The sequence below is a fragment of the Hibiscus syriacus genome, unplaced genomic scaffold (assembly GCF_006381635.1).
Source record: "Hibiscus syriacus cultivar Baekdansim isolate YM2019G1 unplaced genomic scaffold, ASM638163v2 tig00110348_pilon, whole genome shotgun sequence".
NCBI lineage: Eukaryota > Viridiplantae > Streptophyta > Magnoliopsida > Malvales > Malvaceae > Hibiscus > Hibiscus syriacus.
In genome coordinates, this window is record NW_024062699.1 from 1,773,929 (window position 1) to 1,793,598 (window position 19,670).

Consider the following 19,670-nt stretch of genomic DNA (forward strand, 5'->3'; position numbering starts at 1 on the left):
TACATACACAGTGAAGAAGCAGCCAAATTACGAGTATGTGTGTGTATATATATATATATATATATCATTTCATTGGTTTTTCCTATAGTTTATATACGTTCCCCAGAATTTCATAAAAAGAACTTGGGCAACCCAGAACCTCCACTTTGAGACAGTAATTGTTCAACATATAACGGTATATGCCAAACTCCTTTGCTTAAAGGGGCTGGGAATTGAATATGTTACAAAGCAAAACAATATTGGTTAGCCATTCATCTGTGGGCAGAAATCCCGACATTTATGTTCAACTTAGCCAGCGTAATGGGTTCTGCAGCCACAAAAAACAAGAGAATTAGACGTCAGATAATCCTATATTATATATGTAATGTGTGAATGATTTGATGTTTGATAACTTACAAACTTCCTCTTCTTCTTCTTATGCTTGTCAATGTAGGTTTGGAGCTCCTGCTGTTTATCAATGGCCGTCTCAAGTGCCTGCAAGGAAACAAAACATTAAGATTCAAATATAGTGACCAATTCATGTTCTTCACAAGGGATTTGAAGTTTTTTTTTAAAGAGTCTCCAATGTTATTAAAATAGTCATTTTAATTCTTATTTTTTATAACATTTTAATTCAACATTTCATTTTAAAGTAAAAAAACTCGAAATGTTTGATAAAATAGTCATTTTAATTTTATTTTTTTTGAAGTATTTCGACTCTAATGTTTCATTTTAAAATAAAAGTGCTCATTTTTTGAAGTATTAATAATTTTTTAACTAACAATTCCCATTTGTAAAATAATCTTTTTATCCCAAATAAAACGTAACGAGTCAAAATACTTAAAAAAAAAGGATTGAAGTTACTATTTTATCACATGTTAGATGTATTTTGACATTATGGCTTTTTTTTCAAAAAACTAATGTACCTTCTTAGTTGCAGATAGCTCTTCTTCCAGGGTTTCGACCCTGCTTAAAGCAGCACTCAACATCTCCTTCTTCTCGGGCGGCAATGTGGCTGGTTTCTCGACGAGTACGGTCACCTTCTCTTCCAGTTCAGCCATACGTTTCATAATGGCAAATAATTCAGCGCCATCGATAGAAGGTGCTTGTTGAGCTGCAGGGCCTTTGATCATTGGATCATCGTAGTAATCTTGACCACCATACAAAAGAGCTTCGGTTACTTTCCTTGGTATGATGCTGCGGGACAGGCGAACCAAGGCGATGATCCCCGTAATAATGGCCACTATTCCTCCGTAAATGTTGGTCCCCATTCCTTGTGTAGCCATCCTAACATCTTTTGTCTGGTAACAAGCTGAAATTTTTTAGGGAAATTTGTCCCGTCAATGCTAACGCCTCCTTTTGAAGTAATATCCTTAAAACTCGAGAAAACATATCCGAATGCAAGTACCTTTGGACATGGAAAATCCTTCATCTTTCAATGAGTTTGCCGAGTAAGGGTCTACCAATGTATCGAAATGTGCCTTTCTCTTGATGGGAGTCTGCAGTATATAAAAACATGTAGTTATGTTGCATGAACTATGGTTTATCTCAATCCATGATCTAATGACAATGAGAAAACTTACTTCAGGAAAAGGATCTGCATGGCATTCGGCGCTGTTCGTATCTGTCTTTGCATCGAAAGGGAAGCTTTGTTTCTGCTCTGCATCTGATATGTTCTTCCTTATGCACTTGGCTTGACCATTTTCAACTTTCTACGCTCATAAAATGTGGTACTCAATTTCATTATTCCAAGTATAATATTAGATAGGTATTCACTGGAAATCGATCAAGCTTTAGGAGACTACCTTCAATATATCAGGATCGTTCCATGGACCCTTGTCGGAAGTCATGCAACCGCCTTTGTCGGCACAATTACAAGTACCCCCCAAGAACTCTGGCAATTGACTGGTGAACGCCACAAGAAGTAGATGTTTTAGTTCTATAAAGTTTGAAATGCATGGCACATTATGAGAAAAAAAGTGAAAGAACTCACTCTGCATCAATTACTTCAAGCAATTTGCTCTGGTACTTGGTACCCAAAACCTGGAGAAAAGTTCTTCAGCAACATTATAGTACCATATACCAAATTTAGAGTCAGGTAACAATGGTGAATCAATACTTACATTGATCTTTGCAGTGGTCTTCGGGTCAAGGAACGATTTAACCGTGTTCCATAACAGCCTAAACCCCGAGCCAGCATTGATGATAAACATGCGGTTCAAAGTCTGCAATGTTGGAGCCGTTCAATTAGCCTTATTTCGGTGCAAGAAATAGACAGAGAATCTGCAGGCACGTAAAACTGAGCTTATGGAGTAATGAGTATCGAGTACCTCAGGATAATTGTCACCGTCAATCTTCTGAAGGCGCTGAAGGAGCTCCCTTGCACACTTGTTGAAGCTTGAAAGCCCCTGAAAGTTATATATGTTGTAGGTGTTAGAACTGCAACAAAGCGAAATTATAAGAAGCAAATCGGACATACCACTCCTTCCACATCCAATATGGTTGTGCTCTGGTTAATTTGCTTCTTTGCTGCAATGGATGCAGCAGGAAACTTAATAGAAAAGGTCTTCTCAAACTCCTTTACATGGTACTTCAAATATCGGTCGATCGTCGTAACTTTAATCAGCTTGTTAACGTCCACTTGACCAAGCCTTTCGATATAAACAGGTCGTCCATCCTTATCCACCCCATGATACCCTTGTGGATAATACTTGATCACTTCATTGTATTCCTTGAAATCGAAGTCCTTACAAAGAAATCCCAAGGAGAAAAGTTCAGACACAGTTCATATATTCATCAATATGGGAACAGTTGTATATACCTCCATGATCGTGTCGGCCCCGAACTCCTTCCTCCATTGGAGCATATCAACCCACATTTGCTTTGCTTTATCAACATCAAATTTCCTAGCCCTAAGAAACCTGTATCATCAGAATGATCAAATAATGAGTCATCTGGCCTAATCTTTCATTCAAAGCTAACTAACGAAACCGAGATGAACGATTGCGACCTCAGCATCATATGATGATCATCATGTTTAGCAGGCAGTAATTCATCTAAGATGAGTGCTTGGCGAAACGCATCCACGGCCTGCAGCTCTTCAGAATCTAGGCCATCCTCTATATTTACGACCGACATCACTCTACTATGTCTCCTGCTTTTCTTTCTAAGTGAATGTTTGAACTTGCTTGAGGCACTCATTGCCTTTTTCTTAAGTGACACAAGCTTTGTTCTCTTTCATCTTCCGAGTTCTCTAAATCAATTGTTTCGGACCCTGCGAAAATGGAGATCGAAAAGCACCATCAAACCATATCTAGAAAATCATGTACCAAATTGCAAAACACTAACCGCCTATTAGAACTTGTCGTTCCACAGGTTGAGACAAGGTGTCAGCCATGATTACAATTTCGTTGAGCTCAAAAGCAGCACTCACACAAAGATGTTGGCCTAACTAGGCTTTTACACCTAGAATCCAATCCGAACATCTGCAAATAAGCCATTGGAAATAACATACGATGATGGGATTGAACTGATAATAAATTATAAAAAGTATGGAGATGCAATGACTAAAGTGTTATCCAAGATTGAAGAGAAGAAGATCATACCATATGATAGGAGTCTGAGACTAAGGCTAATCGAGAAAGGGATAGGTTTTATATAACAAGTGACCATCAAATATAGTTCTTTCAACTTAGATTTTCAGGTTTACTGTTATTGACGTCGTCTTAAAAAAGAAGGTTGAGCCTTTGTTTTAGAGTTTGGCGATATGCATGCAGCTCCATTCAAACCCCAAACACAGTTTGTGTCTTGGATTAATTCATCAACCGTCTTCACCCTTTTCTCGGCAGATGCCACATTCAAAAAGATTATACCATATATTTTGTTTTATTTGAAAGGCTAAACTATACAAGTGGTTAATAAGCTTTGGTTTTGGTCACTATTATTTGAAAAGGTTATATTTTGGTCACTGAAATATAGACGCCTAAATTATAGTTGAAATATTAATTTGGTATTTTGGTTTCTTAACTATAATTCTAAAAAGCCTTTAAAAAATCTAAAATTTCAATAATTATTCTTGTTTTGTGGAAATTAGAGGATATGATAAAGGTTTGTGCCATTGCTCTTGAGAGAAATGTGTACCCCTAATCAAGTTTTCTTACAATAATAGTTATTAATCCTATGTTTAAATTATTTAGGGTAAACCACTCCAATGGTCATTAATGTTTGGATAAGTTTTTGTTTTCACCACTGATGTTTCAAAAGTTATAAATCGGTCACTAACGTTATCGTTTGTTACAAATTGGTCACTCGTCGTTAACAGGCTTGACAGAAAACACACGTGGCATGTTAACAGAAGTTAACAGGTTTACCTGGATGGTATAATTACACAAATAGTCCATGTTATTATATATTCTTTTATTTAACGTGAATGGTTAAAATACTTAGATATTTGATATTTTAAATAAAAATATAATAAAATTGAAATTATAAATATGAAATCAATACAAATATATGAATGAATCAAATTTCTTAACAAGATCTAATAGTTTTAATAACGTCAAACAAAAATTTAAAAAGAAACATGTGTTATGATCAGTTGAATAGTTAGGAGTTAGTTTGCTGTTATGCAGTTAGTTAGATATGGTTATGAGTTATGAGTTTGATTAGTGCTTCAATTTACTCTTAAACTTATTAATACGATCATAATTTTAACCATTCAACTATTTTCTAACTTTTATTTTGGTCTAAATTAATATTAATATAATATCACACTATTAATATAATATAATATAACATATCATATTAAAATATTAATATAATATATCACATCATATAAAAATAATAATAAAATAATCTGTCATTGTAGAAGGATCAAAGCAAAAGCAATTATAAAGCTGAGTGATTAAATTGAATATTTTTTAATGTAAGTGACCAAAATAAGAGTGATGAATAGTATAGGATAAATTTTTTGTCATAAGGAGGCAATGACGGCATAAGACTTATAGCTGAAGGAAGAAGAAATTTAGCTTTATCTGCTATAGTACAGGGCTGCAAAAGAGCAAGTTAGTCCAAAGTATTGTTGAGTTCGACTTAATTTGAAAAGTTTATAACTGAGTTTGACTTGATTTAAAAACTCATGTGCTTAAAATTATCAATCTCGAGAGTTTAAAATTTTCAAGTTTGACTCAAGCTCGTAAAATCTTTAACTCGAAACATTTTAAGACTTAGCTCAATTAAATCACAAACTCGAACTCGGACATGAATCTTAAGTACAAGAAAGACTCATATTGCATTTTTTTAAAAATAACATAAATGTTAATATTGTTAATAATTTAATTTTATAAAATATATTAATTTAATACATTATTTTTTGAGTTGCTCGTGAGTTTTTTGAGTCGGATATCAAATAGCTCGCTTTGGCTCATTAAGAGTTTGAATTTAATTCAAGCTCGAATATAATATTAATCAAATTTTAACTAAATTAATTTTGAATAATTTATGATCTATTTCTTCTCATTTACACCTTATGCTATACTATAGAAACTAATGGCATTTGGCATGCAACAAAAAACTATCATTATATATATTCATTGTATTTTTATTTTGATGCATCTGGTTGAAATTATATGGCATGCAGTATCACTGCTTCCTTTTATTATTTTTCATTTCAATAAGAAAGAACAATGATGCCAGCAAATTGTAGTCCAAGCATGCTTAAAATTATCTCCTTCATCACAGGAGTAAATGTAGAGGTTACATGTAGAAGTATATATATATATATATATATATATATATATATATATATATATATATATAAATCTTTCTTTCTACAGTTCAGATTGGTGTAAATATTTATTTTCAATATGTATGTATGTATTTTTACCCATTTTTTACTTATACAACTGTTAAATTAAAGGTAAAAATAATTTTTGTAACTTCAATTTGAAATAAGAAAATAAATAAATAAATATAAATTTATATAAAATTAATATTAAATCATTCTAAAAATTAGATTTATAGTATTACTTATGATAAAATATAAATTTTAAGTTATTTAAAAAATATATTCTCTTAAAAAATATATCATTATTTATAAGAATTAAAAATAAATATATTTTAATTTATTAAAACTAGGATCAAATTGAAAGAATATATAAATAACATGGACTATTTGTATAATTATATTATCCAGGTAAGCCTGTTAACTGCTGTTAACAGGTTACTTGTGTTTTCCGTCACGCCTGTTAACGGCGAGTGATCAATTTATAACAAATGATAATGTTAGTTACTGATTTGTAACTTTTGAAACATCAGTGGTAAAACGAAAACTTACCCAAACATTAGTGACCATTGGAGTAGTTTACCCAATGATTTATTTTGAAACTATGTAGGATGGTAAGTGTCATATTCCTCCTTATTGGTATAAATAGAATGAAAACAGATTGAGTGGCCGTGAATTGATATGAGAAATTGATTTGAGATAGTTTGAAAGTTGTCTTTGATGAAAAAGAATACCTACTTAAATATCAAAAGCAGATTAGTGCATTTTTTCATCGTCAATGGCGGCTACTCACCATCTTTCTCACTCCCCATCTCTTCCCCGAACCCTAGACAACCAATTAACCCAAAACCCATTCTCCAAACTCTCCATTTTGACCCTCAAAACTTCCAAAAATCTCTTCAAGCACCCTTCCTTCTCCCTCAAAGCTATCCTCTCTGAAAACCCTGCTAAAACCCTCAACACCACTTTTCAACACTGCTTCACCAAATCCCTGGATGGATTTCTCTATTGTGAGGATACCAAGGTCCAGGACGTCATGGAAAAGGTCGAAAAGAGGCCGTTTTATTTGTACAGCAAGCCTCAGATTACTAGGAATGTGGAAGCTTATAAGGAGGCTCTCCAAGGCTTGAAGAATTCCATTATTGGATACGCGATTAAGGCGAACAATAATTACAAGATTTTGCAGCATTTGAGGAAGTTGGGTTGCGGTGCTGTGCTTGTTAGTGGCAATGAACTCAAGTTGGCTCTTCGTGCCGGCTTCGATCCAACTAAGTAAATTCCTTATATTGAACAATGGTTACTTTTGTTTTTCATTTCGTTCTTGTTCATATTTTCGTCAGCTTCCTTCTTTCGACTCCGCCTTTAGATTAAAATAATAATAATTTTGTGAATAGATTCATTATTTTGCTTTCTAAATTGAACAATTATGATTAATTGGGCACTGCATTTTTATCACTCGTTTATTTTTAATTTTTTTTATAATTATTTTGATTAATTTTGCATTTGACTAATGCAACATTTTAGTGAAAAAAAGATAATACTAGTAATAAAAAGCTAGTTGTAAAAGCAGCATTCAAATTCCAAAGACAGCCTTTGGTATTCATTTGTTTGAGTGATTAGCTAGGTTGTATTCTTAAGCTTGTCTTGTTGTTTAGAATGAGTGCTACAATCTTAGAAGGAGTGCCTTTTTCACTACATTAAGTAACCGCTTAATGTGGATAAGCACCTGTGCTTGTCAATTACATTGATGAAATTCGTGCCCAAGGTTTTGAAGTTGATTATTTGAACTACGGCTGAAAATGAGACGAGTCGTGTGAGGATTGTTGAGTTTAACTCGATTTGAAAGTTCGTCAACTTAAAATTATCAATTTCGACTCAAATTAAAAAAAAATATGAACTCGAAATATTTTCAAACTTAGCTCGGTTGAAGCTCGAACTCGATCTCAATTCAAGCTCAAATATGAACCTTTAAGTACATAAAATCTTATACTGCATTTTTCTACAAAACAACATATAAATATTAATACTATTAATAATTTAATTTAAATAAAAATTTTAATATATTATTTTTTAAGTTACTCACAAGCTTTTCGAGTCTTGTTTCAAATAGCTCGCTTCAGCTCATTAAGAACTCGAGTCGAGCCCGTTCGAATCGAGTGTTGACTGAGCTTTGGCCGAGCTGAACTCGAGTAGCTTGCAATCTAGCTCGTCTCATTGACAGTTTTACTTGCCATTGTCAATGCTAGACTCTTTAGGTTGGTGTTGCACCCATCATTACAATGAAATATATTATTTGATGGATCTATCTGGCTTTAAGATGTGCTGGGCTATGTTAAATTTGTTTGTGACTATGAGTAGGAATCATTTGGTTGTTCCTGTTGACTGTTTATTTAGCTTGACTGGTGCTAATATCTAAATATATAGGTGCATATTTAATGGGAATGGGAAGATCTTGGAAGATTTGGTACTAGCTTCCAAAGAAGGTGTTTTTGTGAACGTGGATAGTGAGTTTGATCTGGAGAATATTGTTGCAGCTGCAAGAATTGCTGGCAGAAAGGTTAATGTTTTGCTTCGGATCAACCCTGATGTGGATCCTCAGGTAATGTGGTATTTATACTATTAACTACATGGCCATTAATGTGTGGTCTAGACGTGTTTTTATAAAGAATATGACTTTGGATAACTAAATTGATCAAACTTGGTTAGAAACAATATAGTTCTGCTGCATGAGGACCTAGTTCGAAACAATGTTAATGGCCATGTATAGTTTGAAACAATATATGTACATATAAAACAGTTTAGACAATATATGTACATATAAAATAGTTCGAAAAAACATGGAACTTGCATTCTGGTGTAATTATTATATGGTGCATGAGGACCTAGTTCTGCTGCTATACATGGCTTTCTCATAGTACTACATATTGGTTTACTGAAGTATGATCAACAGAAATTTCAACCCAATTTTCGGAAAACCAGCATGCGTATTTTAACCTCTATCATCTAATCTTCATTTCCATGACGATTCTCTCTCCATTAAACCACCTCATGGCTGCCTTTTTATCCCATTTTTCTCTTGCACCAGTTTTAGTGTACTCAAGAACCAGATTATTGTTCCTTAGCTTGAATCCATCTGCCTACTGCAGACTACTCTCAGCTCTCAAGTTGATGATCCATGATGGGATGGCTATTAAATTTACTTAAGATGATTCCTTTTTGGTAATACAACTTAAACCTAGCTTTGAGGATTACATTAATTCTAGGGGAGGACATTGAAGGCTTAAGATAGACTTGATACCAAGAGCATGCTTTTCAACTGAATATTAATTAGTTTTGTTTATGACTTGCTATTATTCTGTAGGTTCATCCATATGTTGCTACTGGAAACAAGAACTCTAAATTTGGTATTAGGAATGAGAAGCTGAAGTGGTTTCTGGATGCTGTAAAAGCACACCCTAATGAACTGAAGCTTGTGGGGGCCCATTGTCATCTTGGTTCTACCATTACCAAGGTATCAACAACATTAAGTTTATTTATTTGCCTTGCTAGTTAAATCTGGCAAGAGAGGAATTTGAGGGTAGGTTTCTGTGGTTAACCCAATACTTCTCGGATTACCAAGTTAACTGATGCTGGAGCAACTCGTACTTGTTGATTGTTACAAAAGTTGTTTCTTGGATTATCCTATCAGTCTGTCAACATATTTTATTTTGTGTGTTACATTATTGTTTGTCTGAATCTATTTCATGAATTGCTCATCATGTTCTAATGAAACTCTCATGTATTGTTCTTCAGGTGGACATATTCAGGGATGCTGCTGTACTTATGGTCAATTACATTGATGAAATTTGTGCCCAAGGGTTTGAAATTGATTATTTGAACATTGGAGGTGGTTTGGGGATAGATTACTACCATAGCGGTGCCGTCCTTTCCACACCTAGAAATCTCATTGACACTGTAAGGCTCAGACCTGTAAATTTTCCAAATTGTTGTCATAACATCCATGGTTGGCTTATTCATGCATGAATTTTTTTGGCTAGCTGGTGGAAGAAATAGGAATTCTATAGCAGCCACTTAATGGTTTTTAATACTTCATATATGAAGCACCGATATTGATATGCTTGGAGTGTTCATTTTGGCTAATATTATTATTATTTTTTTGACTTGTTGGTTGTTGTAGGTCAGGGAATTGGTAGTTTCAAGAAATCTTAATCTCATCATTGAACCAGGGAGATCACTCATTGCAAATACTTGCTGCTTAGTCAATCGTGTCACCGGAGTCAAAACTAATGGAACAAAAATTTCATTGTGATTGATGGCAGTATGGCTGAACTTATCCGTCCTAGTCTTTATGGTGCTTACCAAGTAAGTATCATCGGTTCCAATCATCAACCAACAAGTTTAGCTTTCATGAACATGCAAATACAGTCAAAATTACCTAGCAGTTGGTTTTAACGAAGCTTCTGTCCTAGGTGCAGTCCATTGAACTTGGGACCAAATAGTTGAACTTTTCAAGATATGAATTATAACCCTAGAGTTTTGTTCTGTTCTTCTAAATCATTAATTTATATCCATACTGTTTCAATAAACCCATTCATATATGATTGCAGCATATAGAGTTGGTTTCTCCTGCTCCTCCTGATGCAGAGGTTTCTACCTTTGATATTGTTGGCCCTGTTTGTGAATCCGCGGATTTCTTGGGAAAGGAGAGAGAACTTCCCACCCCAGCTAGGGTATCCAGTTTTATCTATATAATGGACTGATTGGAGTATCAATTATCTGGATTAATCAAGATTCTATTTTTGCAGGGGACTGGCCTGGTTGTGCACGATGCAGGTGCTTACTGCATGAGCATGGCATCAACTTACAATCTCAAGATGCGCCCACCTGAGTACTGGGTAACACAATTTAACCTTGTTTTCTATTTATAGCAAGTTCATTTTCAAATCAGCAATTACACCCTCATCAGCATGATCATTTCTTAGCATGGGTTCGTGTTAAACTTGATTGCTAAAGGAAAATTTCTGCATATAGTCGTTGAATGATGATTTCCCTGAAAAGGAGAAGAAGATAAATTAGGATTTCAAACTAATGGTTTCAGGTTGAAGAAGATGGATCAGTGACCAAGATACGGCATGGGGAAACATTTGAAGATCACATGAGGTTTTTTGCAGGTCTTTAGTTTGATAAAAGAATAGAAGCTTGTTTGAGGCTTGAAATTGGATTAGTATGTATTATGTGCATGAATTTTCATTCAATGAACTGTTGGTTTTTAAGTAAAGCCTATTCAGTGTCCCAACAATTAAAATGATTAATGTTGGTAGATCTTCCGTTTCTGTTCTTAGCTCTTCATCTTCTACTGCTTGGACTTGTTCCGGCAGCTGCATCTTCTCGACTGTCATTTAGCTTGGTTTCAAAAACTGAATTGGACCCTGGAACATGCTTCAATCCCGTCTTTAATCAACAGCTCACCCACTTCCGCAGGGGTTACCTTCGTCGTCTTCAGCAATTCCTCGATGTCCATGAACCGTGGCTACTCTGTTATCCTGAGGTAATTGGAAGCCAACACTGTGAACCCAAATGGAGTTTAGGACATGTGGATCTGCACATCGGGAACTCTGGGTCAAGTCTGCCCTTGTGGTTCGTTGTGAACACTATTATCCTTTCATCATCACAGCTCAACCATAACCCATCTACGCATTTCAGCAATCCTGACAAAGTCACCGGATAATAAAAAAAACAATGAATGGTAGGTATTGAGACTCGCATCATCAATAAACAATTGTTCAGTGAGCGTTTTCACTGTTGGTTAGCTGTATTGTTCAACCTAAATTAAATTTATTAATTGTAACCTAATCATTAAGAAATAATTATTAACCGTTGAGGTTAACTTGTAATCCAAGATTATTTCATTTGAGAGAAAAGGTTCATACAGACATATTAACAAATGATACGAAATTTATATCATTGATTTATTTTTAGAATGCAAGTCTGGAGGTGGAAAGCAGAAGAAGAAGGTCATCATCCTCTTCTTTATATATATAATGGGGTTTGTTTTTCTGCTTTTTGGAGTTAAATAAAAATTGGGTTTTTTTTTGTATTAACAGAAGTGGAGCAAGGGAAAGCAAAAGGAGAAGGTGAACAACATGGTGCTGTTTGATCAAGCTACCTATGACAAACTTCTCTCTGAAGCTCCTAAATACAAGCTTATCACTCCTTCAATCCTCTCTGATCGTTTGAGGGTACTTTCTTTTTGCCTCATTCTGTGTTATTTGTTCTTGATTGTTAAATTTCCCTTTGCACGATGTTTGCCTTGCTCTTGCATTTTGTGATAATGTTAGGTTTTGATTTTATTTTTTTATTGAGGTCTGTTCGATTGTGCCTAGTCTTGTTGCCCTGCCCTGCTCCTTTTTCTAGGAAATACGAGTTTATCTGAGATATCTGATGGTACTTTTTAGTGTTGAATCCATGGTGACTGCTGCATGGTTAGATGGGAACCTACTTTGAAGTTGTTTATTCTCAGCTTACAATCTCTTAACCCTCATTGGCAATCCAAACTATATATATATATATATATATATATATATATATATATATATAGATGTTACAGAAAGCAATATGTTGATATTAATATGCCTGTGTTAAAGACAGGCAAAGACACAAGATTTTATGCTAGGGGAGAACTTATAAAATTTGATGGGTTAAAAACATATTATCAATAGAAAATATAAAGAAAATGCCTAAACTAAAAGAAATTTTGAAATTTTCCGGACTGCCCCTGCCAGCCCCCCTTCAGGTCATCCTTGGTTATAAAGTTTGAATGTGTCTGGTAATCAGGTTGACTTTCTTTTATAAAATGTTTGCTTCAAGATGCATGCACGACTGAAAGTTGGCTATTGTGTCGAACTCTAATATGTTTTTTTTGCGATCACTCGACAGATTAATGGATCACTGGCGAGGAAGGCAATACGGGAGTTGATTGTTAGAGGGTTGATTAGGTTGGTGTCTGCACATTCTAGCCAGCAGATTTACACTAGGGCTACAAACTCCTAGATCTTTACCTATACTTTGGCTTAATTAGTTCCAAAAAGTAATTGAGTTTGACTTTGAAAAATGATTTTCCTTTTAATTTTGTTTTAAACTTTACCTGGGACTACTTTTCTTGTATTTACTATGGTTTAGTTGATACTTTTCAACACAATTGGCTACTCAGCTTTGGTAGATTTGTTTGGTAGGTCCGGTCGATATGGTTGTTTAGTAGCATAAATCTTAATTGTCATATTGAGGAAATTGAGGCCAAGGGGACGTCATTGTTTTATATCTTTGTTCTGGAGCCTTAAATGTGGTCCTTTTTTTAAGTTTTATAGGGTGATTATAAGATAATATTTGTTCAAAACTTTTCTTAGTCAATTGACAACGCATACACACCTTTCAGACTCATTTGCTTGAATCCAGATCATCTAGGATACATTTATAGATATCGTTATTTTATAAGAGACAAAGAACAAACCAAGAGAAGTGAAAATGTTGGTCCATCTCATAGTATATGTATATGATGCGAGCTTGAGCAATCAAAAATCGAATAACAAGTGAAATTATCGTGATGAACTGATAAGATAGAAGGGTCAAATGAATATTATCGGACCAGAACGTCTCTATATCTCTAACCAGCTAACCACAGCACCTTAAACATTCATTGCACATTTCACTTGCTCTAAATCTTGACCTCTTCCAATAAAGTAGGTTAATCGATGTTACTAATAGCCATTAGCTATGTTGCTACAAACTTTTCATATTTCAGGAACCCACGTCCAACCCATTTTCAGACATAAATATATGGAAATGATCCTCTAGACCGGACACATATTTGATACACACATTAGGCCATTACATTACTGAAATAGTTGATGTTCCTAGGCTAGTAGTAAATTTCAAAAGCACTCAATCCACAGAATACAAAATAACCAACCACTCCTTCCATCTTTTTGGTATTTATGACAAACACGTACCCGATTCATTATTACAAAACTTAACTCTAATCTATGAAGATTCACATTCCAAATGGAGTGTTCTTCGAACTTGCAAGAAAAGATGATAGTTGTTGAGATTGTCTCCTTGATCTTTGGTCCGAGTGCTCATTCAAGACAAGGCCTATGTAGCATCCTTCCAAAAATAACCCAAAGAAATAGAACCACTAACACTACTGGCATCACCTAAAGGTCATCTTGTTTTTTTCCAGCATGGATGGTTTTAGCCAGAATTGCCTCCAAATCTCTCAAGTATTCCAAATTATCAAAGACCCCTTTCTTCTAAACTCACAAGGATGAAAACCGTTCACGGCATTCCCCATCAAAGCCATGGCTGCAATGCTTGGAAATTGTTTCTCTTGGAGTTCATCTGAAGTTGCCTTTGAGCTCTGTGGTTCACATAGCACTGCAGCATCAGGCTTCTTGTTTCGGGGTGCATCTTTGTTACGACACCATCGGTGAATCCAAGCACGTGAAAGAGATATTTCATGACTTTTCCTCACTGAACCACTGGAAGTGGAGTCCTTGTTCTTTAATAGCACTGGAGTTTGATCAAGTGCCAGTTTTGGTCTCACATAGCTTCTACCCACTGTGGACTCTGAACTCGTCCCGCTGCAGTTCATGATTTTGCTGATCTTGTTAATCTTTTCACGGGATGAAACTTCCCCTATTCTAGAGCTCTTAGTACCAAAAGCAAAAGGATCTGAAGTGTTCAACTTGAGACGTTTAACCCATCTGCTGCTTGGAACTGGCCCCAAAACACCATCTGGACAAGCAGTGGTATTGGAATTAGCAGGCTGCTCAGCATAGCAAAGAAGATGATCTGCATCTAAACTCTGGGTTCTTGAGGTGCTTGTCATTCCATCATTCATCGAGTTTGCCGCAGCAGGAAGTGCAGGAAGCCCATCATTCATGTCAGGTAATTCAATGTTGTTAGTTTTGTTCCTAGCTTCTCCAGTAGCATTCTCAGTTTCAGATAATGTATGAACTCCCTTGATGTTCTGCAAAATTAATTAGTATTTATGACCAAAGAAAACCAGTTTTCGAGAAAACACTCAATGTATAGAATATTGTTACAAAATCGAAAAGATAATGACAAGCAAACAAACAAGATTGCAAAGTAAAAACACATAGATTTACGTGAAAAATCTCAAACGGAAAAAACCATGGGGAGAAGAGAGAATTTTGAGAGGGGTTTCGAAAATCACAATAACCGCAACACGAGCACAAATTGGCACAAAACACCTATCTCTCACACAATCTGTGGAAACGCTAGGTACATGTTTATAAGTGCACGCACATATAAAAAAAACTAGAAAATAAACTTTACTGTACCATGGGGGCTCCACCCCCGCACTCCGGCAAGATCAGTGCTGGGTTACAGTTCCGGACCTTCAACTCAAGAAACTCCATATTAACCAAATAATCCCCTATTTCCTCCCAAGTTTAAATTTTCACTAAACGGGTCACAAGCAAACTTTCGGGTCAAACAGAACTTAAATCAGAATTCCTAACAAATATCAAGAACATATTGTTCATATAACTGGTTCAAACAAGTAATCATCCAAAAAGTGCCTTCCTTAAAGCTTCATTTGATCTGATTACATATTTTGCTATTAGCATGGTATAACAGAAAAATGAAAAGAATTACCTGGTCCGATGGACAGAAAGCCACACCTGCAACATAAATAAGCTTATTAAATATGAACATGAATACTGAAAGACCAAGTAAATATAAAAGTAACTCAGTTCACAGATATTTCTAAGAGTAAGTTTATAATCATTCTGATGTAAATTTTAAAATATGCAGTTCCATTCCCTTTGTGATTACAGAGGTAACATAAATACATACTTGAAAGAAGGCTCTTCTGGAACACATCCAATTCCATCGTATCAGTTTCAACTGATGATTCATTCTTTAAACAAACAGTAGAAGTTCCGACATCCCCAGCATTTTCTTTTCTTTCATTACCCGTGGAGCTCTCCAGAGGTTGCAGTTTAATTCCTTCCTGACCATGGAAACTGAAACTGGGAGATAAGCCCAGGAACTCATTGAACATATTTCCCTTCAATTTGGGAGAGACTGTGGTATCTCTGAACTCTTGTCCTCCTTCAGTTAAGTTAGCACCAGTTTTCTTTGTAATGAAAAATTGGTGAGTTGTCTGAGAAATCTTGGAAGGATCTGTGGGTAGTTCTTCCATAGAATCAATAGTGGTACATATTCCCATAGTCTTGACATCATGAACAGAACAAGGTATTCTCGGCAGCAAGAAATGTTCATCGTCTGCTTTTCCTGATTTCTTTGCCTCAGGACCACCCAAGCTTGGAAGCAATCTAATACAAGAATCAGTTTCCACTTTCTGACTCTGCTTATTCTGACTATCGTTTCTTGACTGGTCATTCAGTAATAGAGGCGCAACATTCTGCCTGGATAATGAACTCCCCCCTCTTCTGGATTCGAAAAGGGCATCAGCTTTCTTCTCATGGACCCAAAAGTTAGAATAGCTGCAAAGTTTAGAATCCATGAGGTGATCTTTGGGTGCTACAACAGGGCTTGATTTATCAATGTTTTCATGTTGATGTGTGAAAGATTGTGTAGGAGCCACCGCACTCCGCATTACATATGGTACAGTTTTAGAACATGACCCAACATCATCCTGAAAAGACAATGAAACAGGTAAGATGTTTTCTTCAAGAAATTCATGAGGCTTGACCAGCTGCTGAGGAATCCGTGAAATGCCTTCAGGATATAAGCCATCACTTTTACCCAGCGCAAGAGAATTATGGCCATCATTGAGATCGATTTGATACCTCACTGCCTCAATATCAGATAAAGTACCTGCATTATTCTTCAAAGACAAAGAACTTTCCCTATTCCCTGTATTGGTGGAAGGTGGAAGAGGCTGTCCATCCAAAATTTCTTCACCCAACTTCTTTGAAACTGTTTTCAGACTCTTCTTCAAGGTGTCATCTGTTCTGGCTTCAGAAACATCTTCATGAGAATATTTCAAAATATTGGTTTCCATTTCAGTCCTGTTAAGGAAAGGATACTTCTTAGAATCCTCATGATCGACTTTTTTGGGTCCAGGAAAGTTCAGCAAATGACCGTGAACCTCAGTGGACGGCTTTTCCCTTGCATACCTCCAATGATACATCCAAGCAGCTTGGTAATGATTCATAGATTTCCTAGTTGTTTCATCACTATCACGATCTGATTTTGCAACGCGATCTGACATGGTAAGATCAAATTCTATTTTAATTTGAGAAGTGTTAAGAGGCTCAATGCATCTTACCTGAAAATGAAATTCAGCGAACACTAACATCAAACATGATATCCATAGTTTCAAAACAAAAATTCCAAGAAAAATTCAAAACATAATGCTCTTAAAGGACAACTAATAGTCTATTGGAAATTAACGATTTACAGAACACGTGCATAACTTATTACCCAATTTCATCTTCAGAAGTGTGAACTGGAAATGTTAAGGTTGAAGTAGCCAAAATGTTTTTAGATTGCATAATAAAATCTTTCGTTGAAGTTTTGGATACATGAGATCAGTCCAAGCTCCCAGAGTTAATTAGTTTGGTCGCTCCTGGAAATTTTAAACTGGATTGCACGATTCAAAAGCAATATAATCTGCAAAATCAAGCCATTAGAGGTTAAAATTCTGAAAAGTTGATCCGAGCATATTTTTATTTTATTTTTTTGGATTATTATTTGTTCTGCTTTAGGACTTGCAAGATATTATTATATATGGCAGTGAGATTTTATTTTACAATCGTATTAAAAGTTCTGAATATTTAATTACTATTCTGTTAAACATTAAATTTAATAATTTTAATTAATAATGAATATATTAACCATTGAAAAAGGCGTTTCACATTTCATCGAATTACGTTTTCGATTCGCGACTTCATTCCATAAACGGAATTCATAATCTATGCAATACTACTGCTTACCACTTACCAGTCCTTTTTTATTATTACTTAAGCACTACCAACAATAAGAATTCTACTGTTCATCAAGCAAAATCAAAATCATAATTCATAAACTACTAACACAGAGGAGGTGGTGAAAAATTAGAACAACTAGAAGTGAAAGGTCTCCGATCATAAACTAAGCAACATCAGAGCAGATGAAAATTCACACATACACATAGATACGCACTAAAAGTAAGCAGTTTAAAAGAAACGAAGAAGTAAACAATGGAATTTAGCTTTCAACCTCACCTAAGAAGACTGAGAAAGAAGAACCAGAGTTCACGATGGAAAGAAAGATCGAAGATCAAGACAAAGAGAAACAGTGAAACACAGATCCATGGAGAAATTCAGATCACAAATTAAGAAGAAAAATCAGAGAAAACGTGATTTGCTAAATAGGGGAATTTGTGGACGATGGGGGAGAGAGAGAGAGAGAGAGAGAGAGAAAGGACGGGAGGGAGGTGAAAGAAAACAAAGGGAAAAAGCATCTTAGAGAGCCGATAAGCCACTGAGCCACATTTATATCTTTTGCGAGTCGAGCCGATAAAACTTGGGAGCTGACTCAAATAAGTCAGAGGTCCACAACCTTTCACTTTCACTTTTCAAAACTTTTTACCCACTTCACTTGTCGGCTGGTTTTGTATATGTGCACGTGTATGGTAAACTACCAATTTGATCGTTAAAATTTGGAAAAATTGTTTAATTCATTTACGATATCGATTTATTATAACTTGATCATTCAACTTTTAAATGTGTTAAGTTTGATGATATGAGATATTAAAAATAATTAATTTTTAATTTGACTTGTAATTATAGATAGAGTACCAACTTAGTCTCAAACTTTTTTTTGACTCATTTTCCCCTTTAAAAAAACAAAATATTTGTGGGTTTCCGATCAAAGAACTATATTGTAAAAGTAAAGCTTTAATCATGAAAGTGAGGTTCCAATTACTGACTAATGTGGACAAGGTGTAGGTAAAGGTGTTAAGGGCAAAGTATAAATGGGTCGAACTGGTTCCAAATAGTTTAAGATCTCGAAACTGCGCTCGTCTTTAGAAGGGCCTAGTTAGTATTTGGAAGGATGTTCAATCAAGCATACGTTGATATAGGTACACTGCGCGAAAACTATCTCCAAGTTGGCATGCCGAGCCCTGCACCAGTCTCATCTTGGGTGACGGTGACTGTTCAATGGGGTTGGTATCGACTACATTTTGGTGCTCCTTGGATTGTAATTGACTCGAATACAACTGCAGCAGTGCCACCTCCAGTTGGAGCTGTGCGAATAAGTGATGAAGATGCTCGTGTGGTGGATTCATTAGTGATGAAAAAGGTACACGGCTATCTGAATTTCAACAAGTACTTTAGGAAAATGCTCGGTACTCTTCACGGAAATATAGGTTGTACATGACATATGTGGCATCTGTGTTGTAGAGAAGTAGATTTGGAGATTAATTCCCTTGAAGTATATTTTATCAACACAGGATTCTAGACTAGTAAAAAACAATACGATCATTTAGGCATGCGATGAACATTACTGCGTTCACTTTACGATACTCTTCGGTTTGCTTTAATTCCATCGCATACTTCTGTGACTGTTTAGAGTAATTCAATCAATTACTCTTCATGTTGGATTCTACGTATTAAATAGTTTTCCCTTGTAATTATTGTGCATACCCATGTTTTGTTTTTCTTGTAATCGCATGATTTTGGGAGTAAAACTCGACTTAACTCGAAAAATCATTTTTTCGACTCAAATTGACTTCGAGTTGTAATTTCATAAACTTGATTCCACTCGGAAAAAAATCAAATTCAAATTGAGTTGTAAAATACAACTTGAATAACTCGAATAGTAATTTGAATTTTTTAGTAATTAGTGAATTAATTTTCAAGTTTGAGTCGAGTTC

The 19,670-nt window shown here is 35.2% G+C and overlaps 1 protein-coding gene and 2 pseudogenes across 3 annotated transcripts; 1 reads left to right on the forward strand and 2 right to left on the reverse strand.

Moving 5' to 3' along the window:
* Nucleotides 1-231: 231 nt before the first annotated feature.
* LOC120120808 lies at nucleotides 232-3,376 on the reverse strand (annotated as a pseudogene).
* A 3,078-nt stretch (nucleotides 3,377-6,454) lies between these two features.
* Nucleotides 6,455-10,964, forward strand: LOC120120809 (annotated as a pseudogene).
* Nucleotides 10,965-13,593: 2,629 nt separating this feature from the next.
* Nucleotides 13,594-18,235, reverse strand: LOC120120807. Of its 3 annotated transcripts, none has more exons than XM_039140344.1 (5): nucleotides 18,016-18,235; nucleotides 17,234-17,422; nucleotides 15,638-17,014; nucleotides 15,437-15,462; nucleotides 13,594-14,786 (listed from the first exon to the last, which is right to left on the reverse strand). In XM_039140344.1, the coding sequence occupies exons 2-5, from the start codon at nucleotides 17,241-17,243 to the stop codon at nucleotides 14,034-14,036; spliced, it is 2,166 nt and encodes a 721-aa protein (XP_038996275.1). In that variant the 5' UTR covers nucleotides 17,244-17,422; nucleotides 18,016-18,235; the 3' UTR covers nucleotides 13,594-14,033. The 3 variants fall into 3 exon arrangements, with proteins under 3 accessions (XP_038996275.1, XP_038996277.1, XP_038996276.1); XM_039140346.1 differs by having other exon boundaries at nucleotides 15,638-17,078; XM_039140345.1 differs by lacking the exon at nucleotides 17,234-17,422 and having other exon boundaries at nucleotides 15,638-17,078.
* Between the last annotated feature and the right edge of the window lie 1,435 nt (nucleotides 18,236-19,670).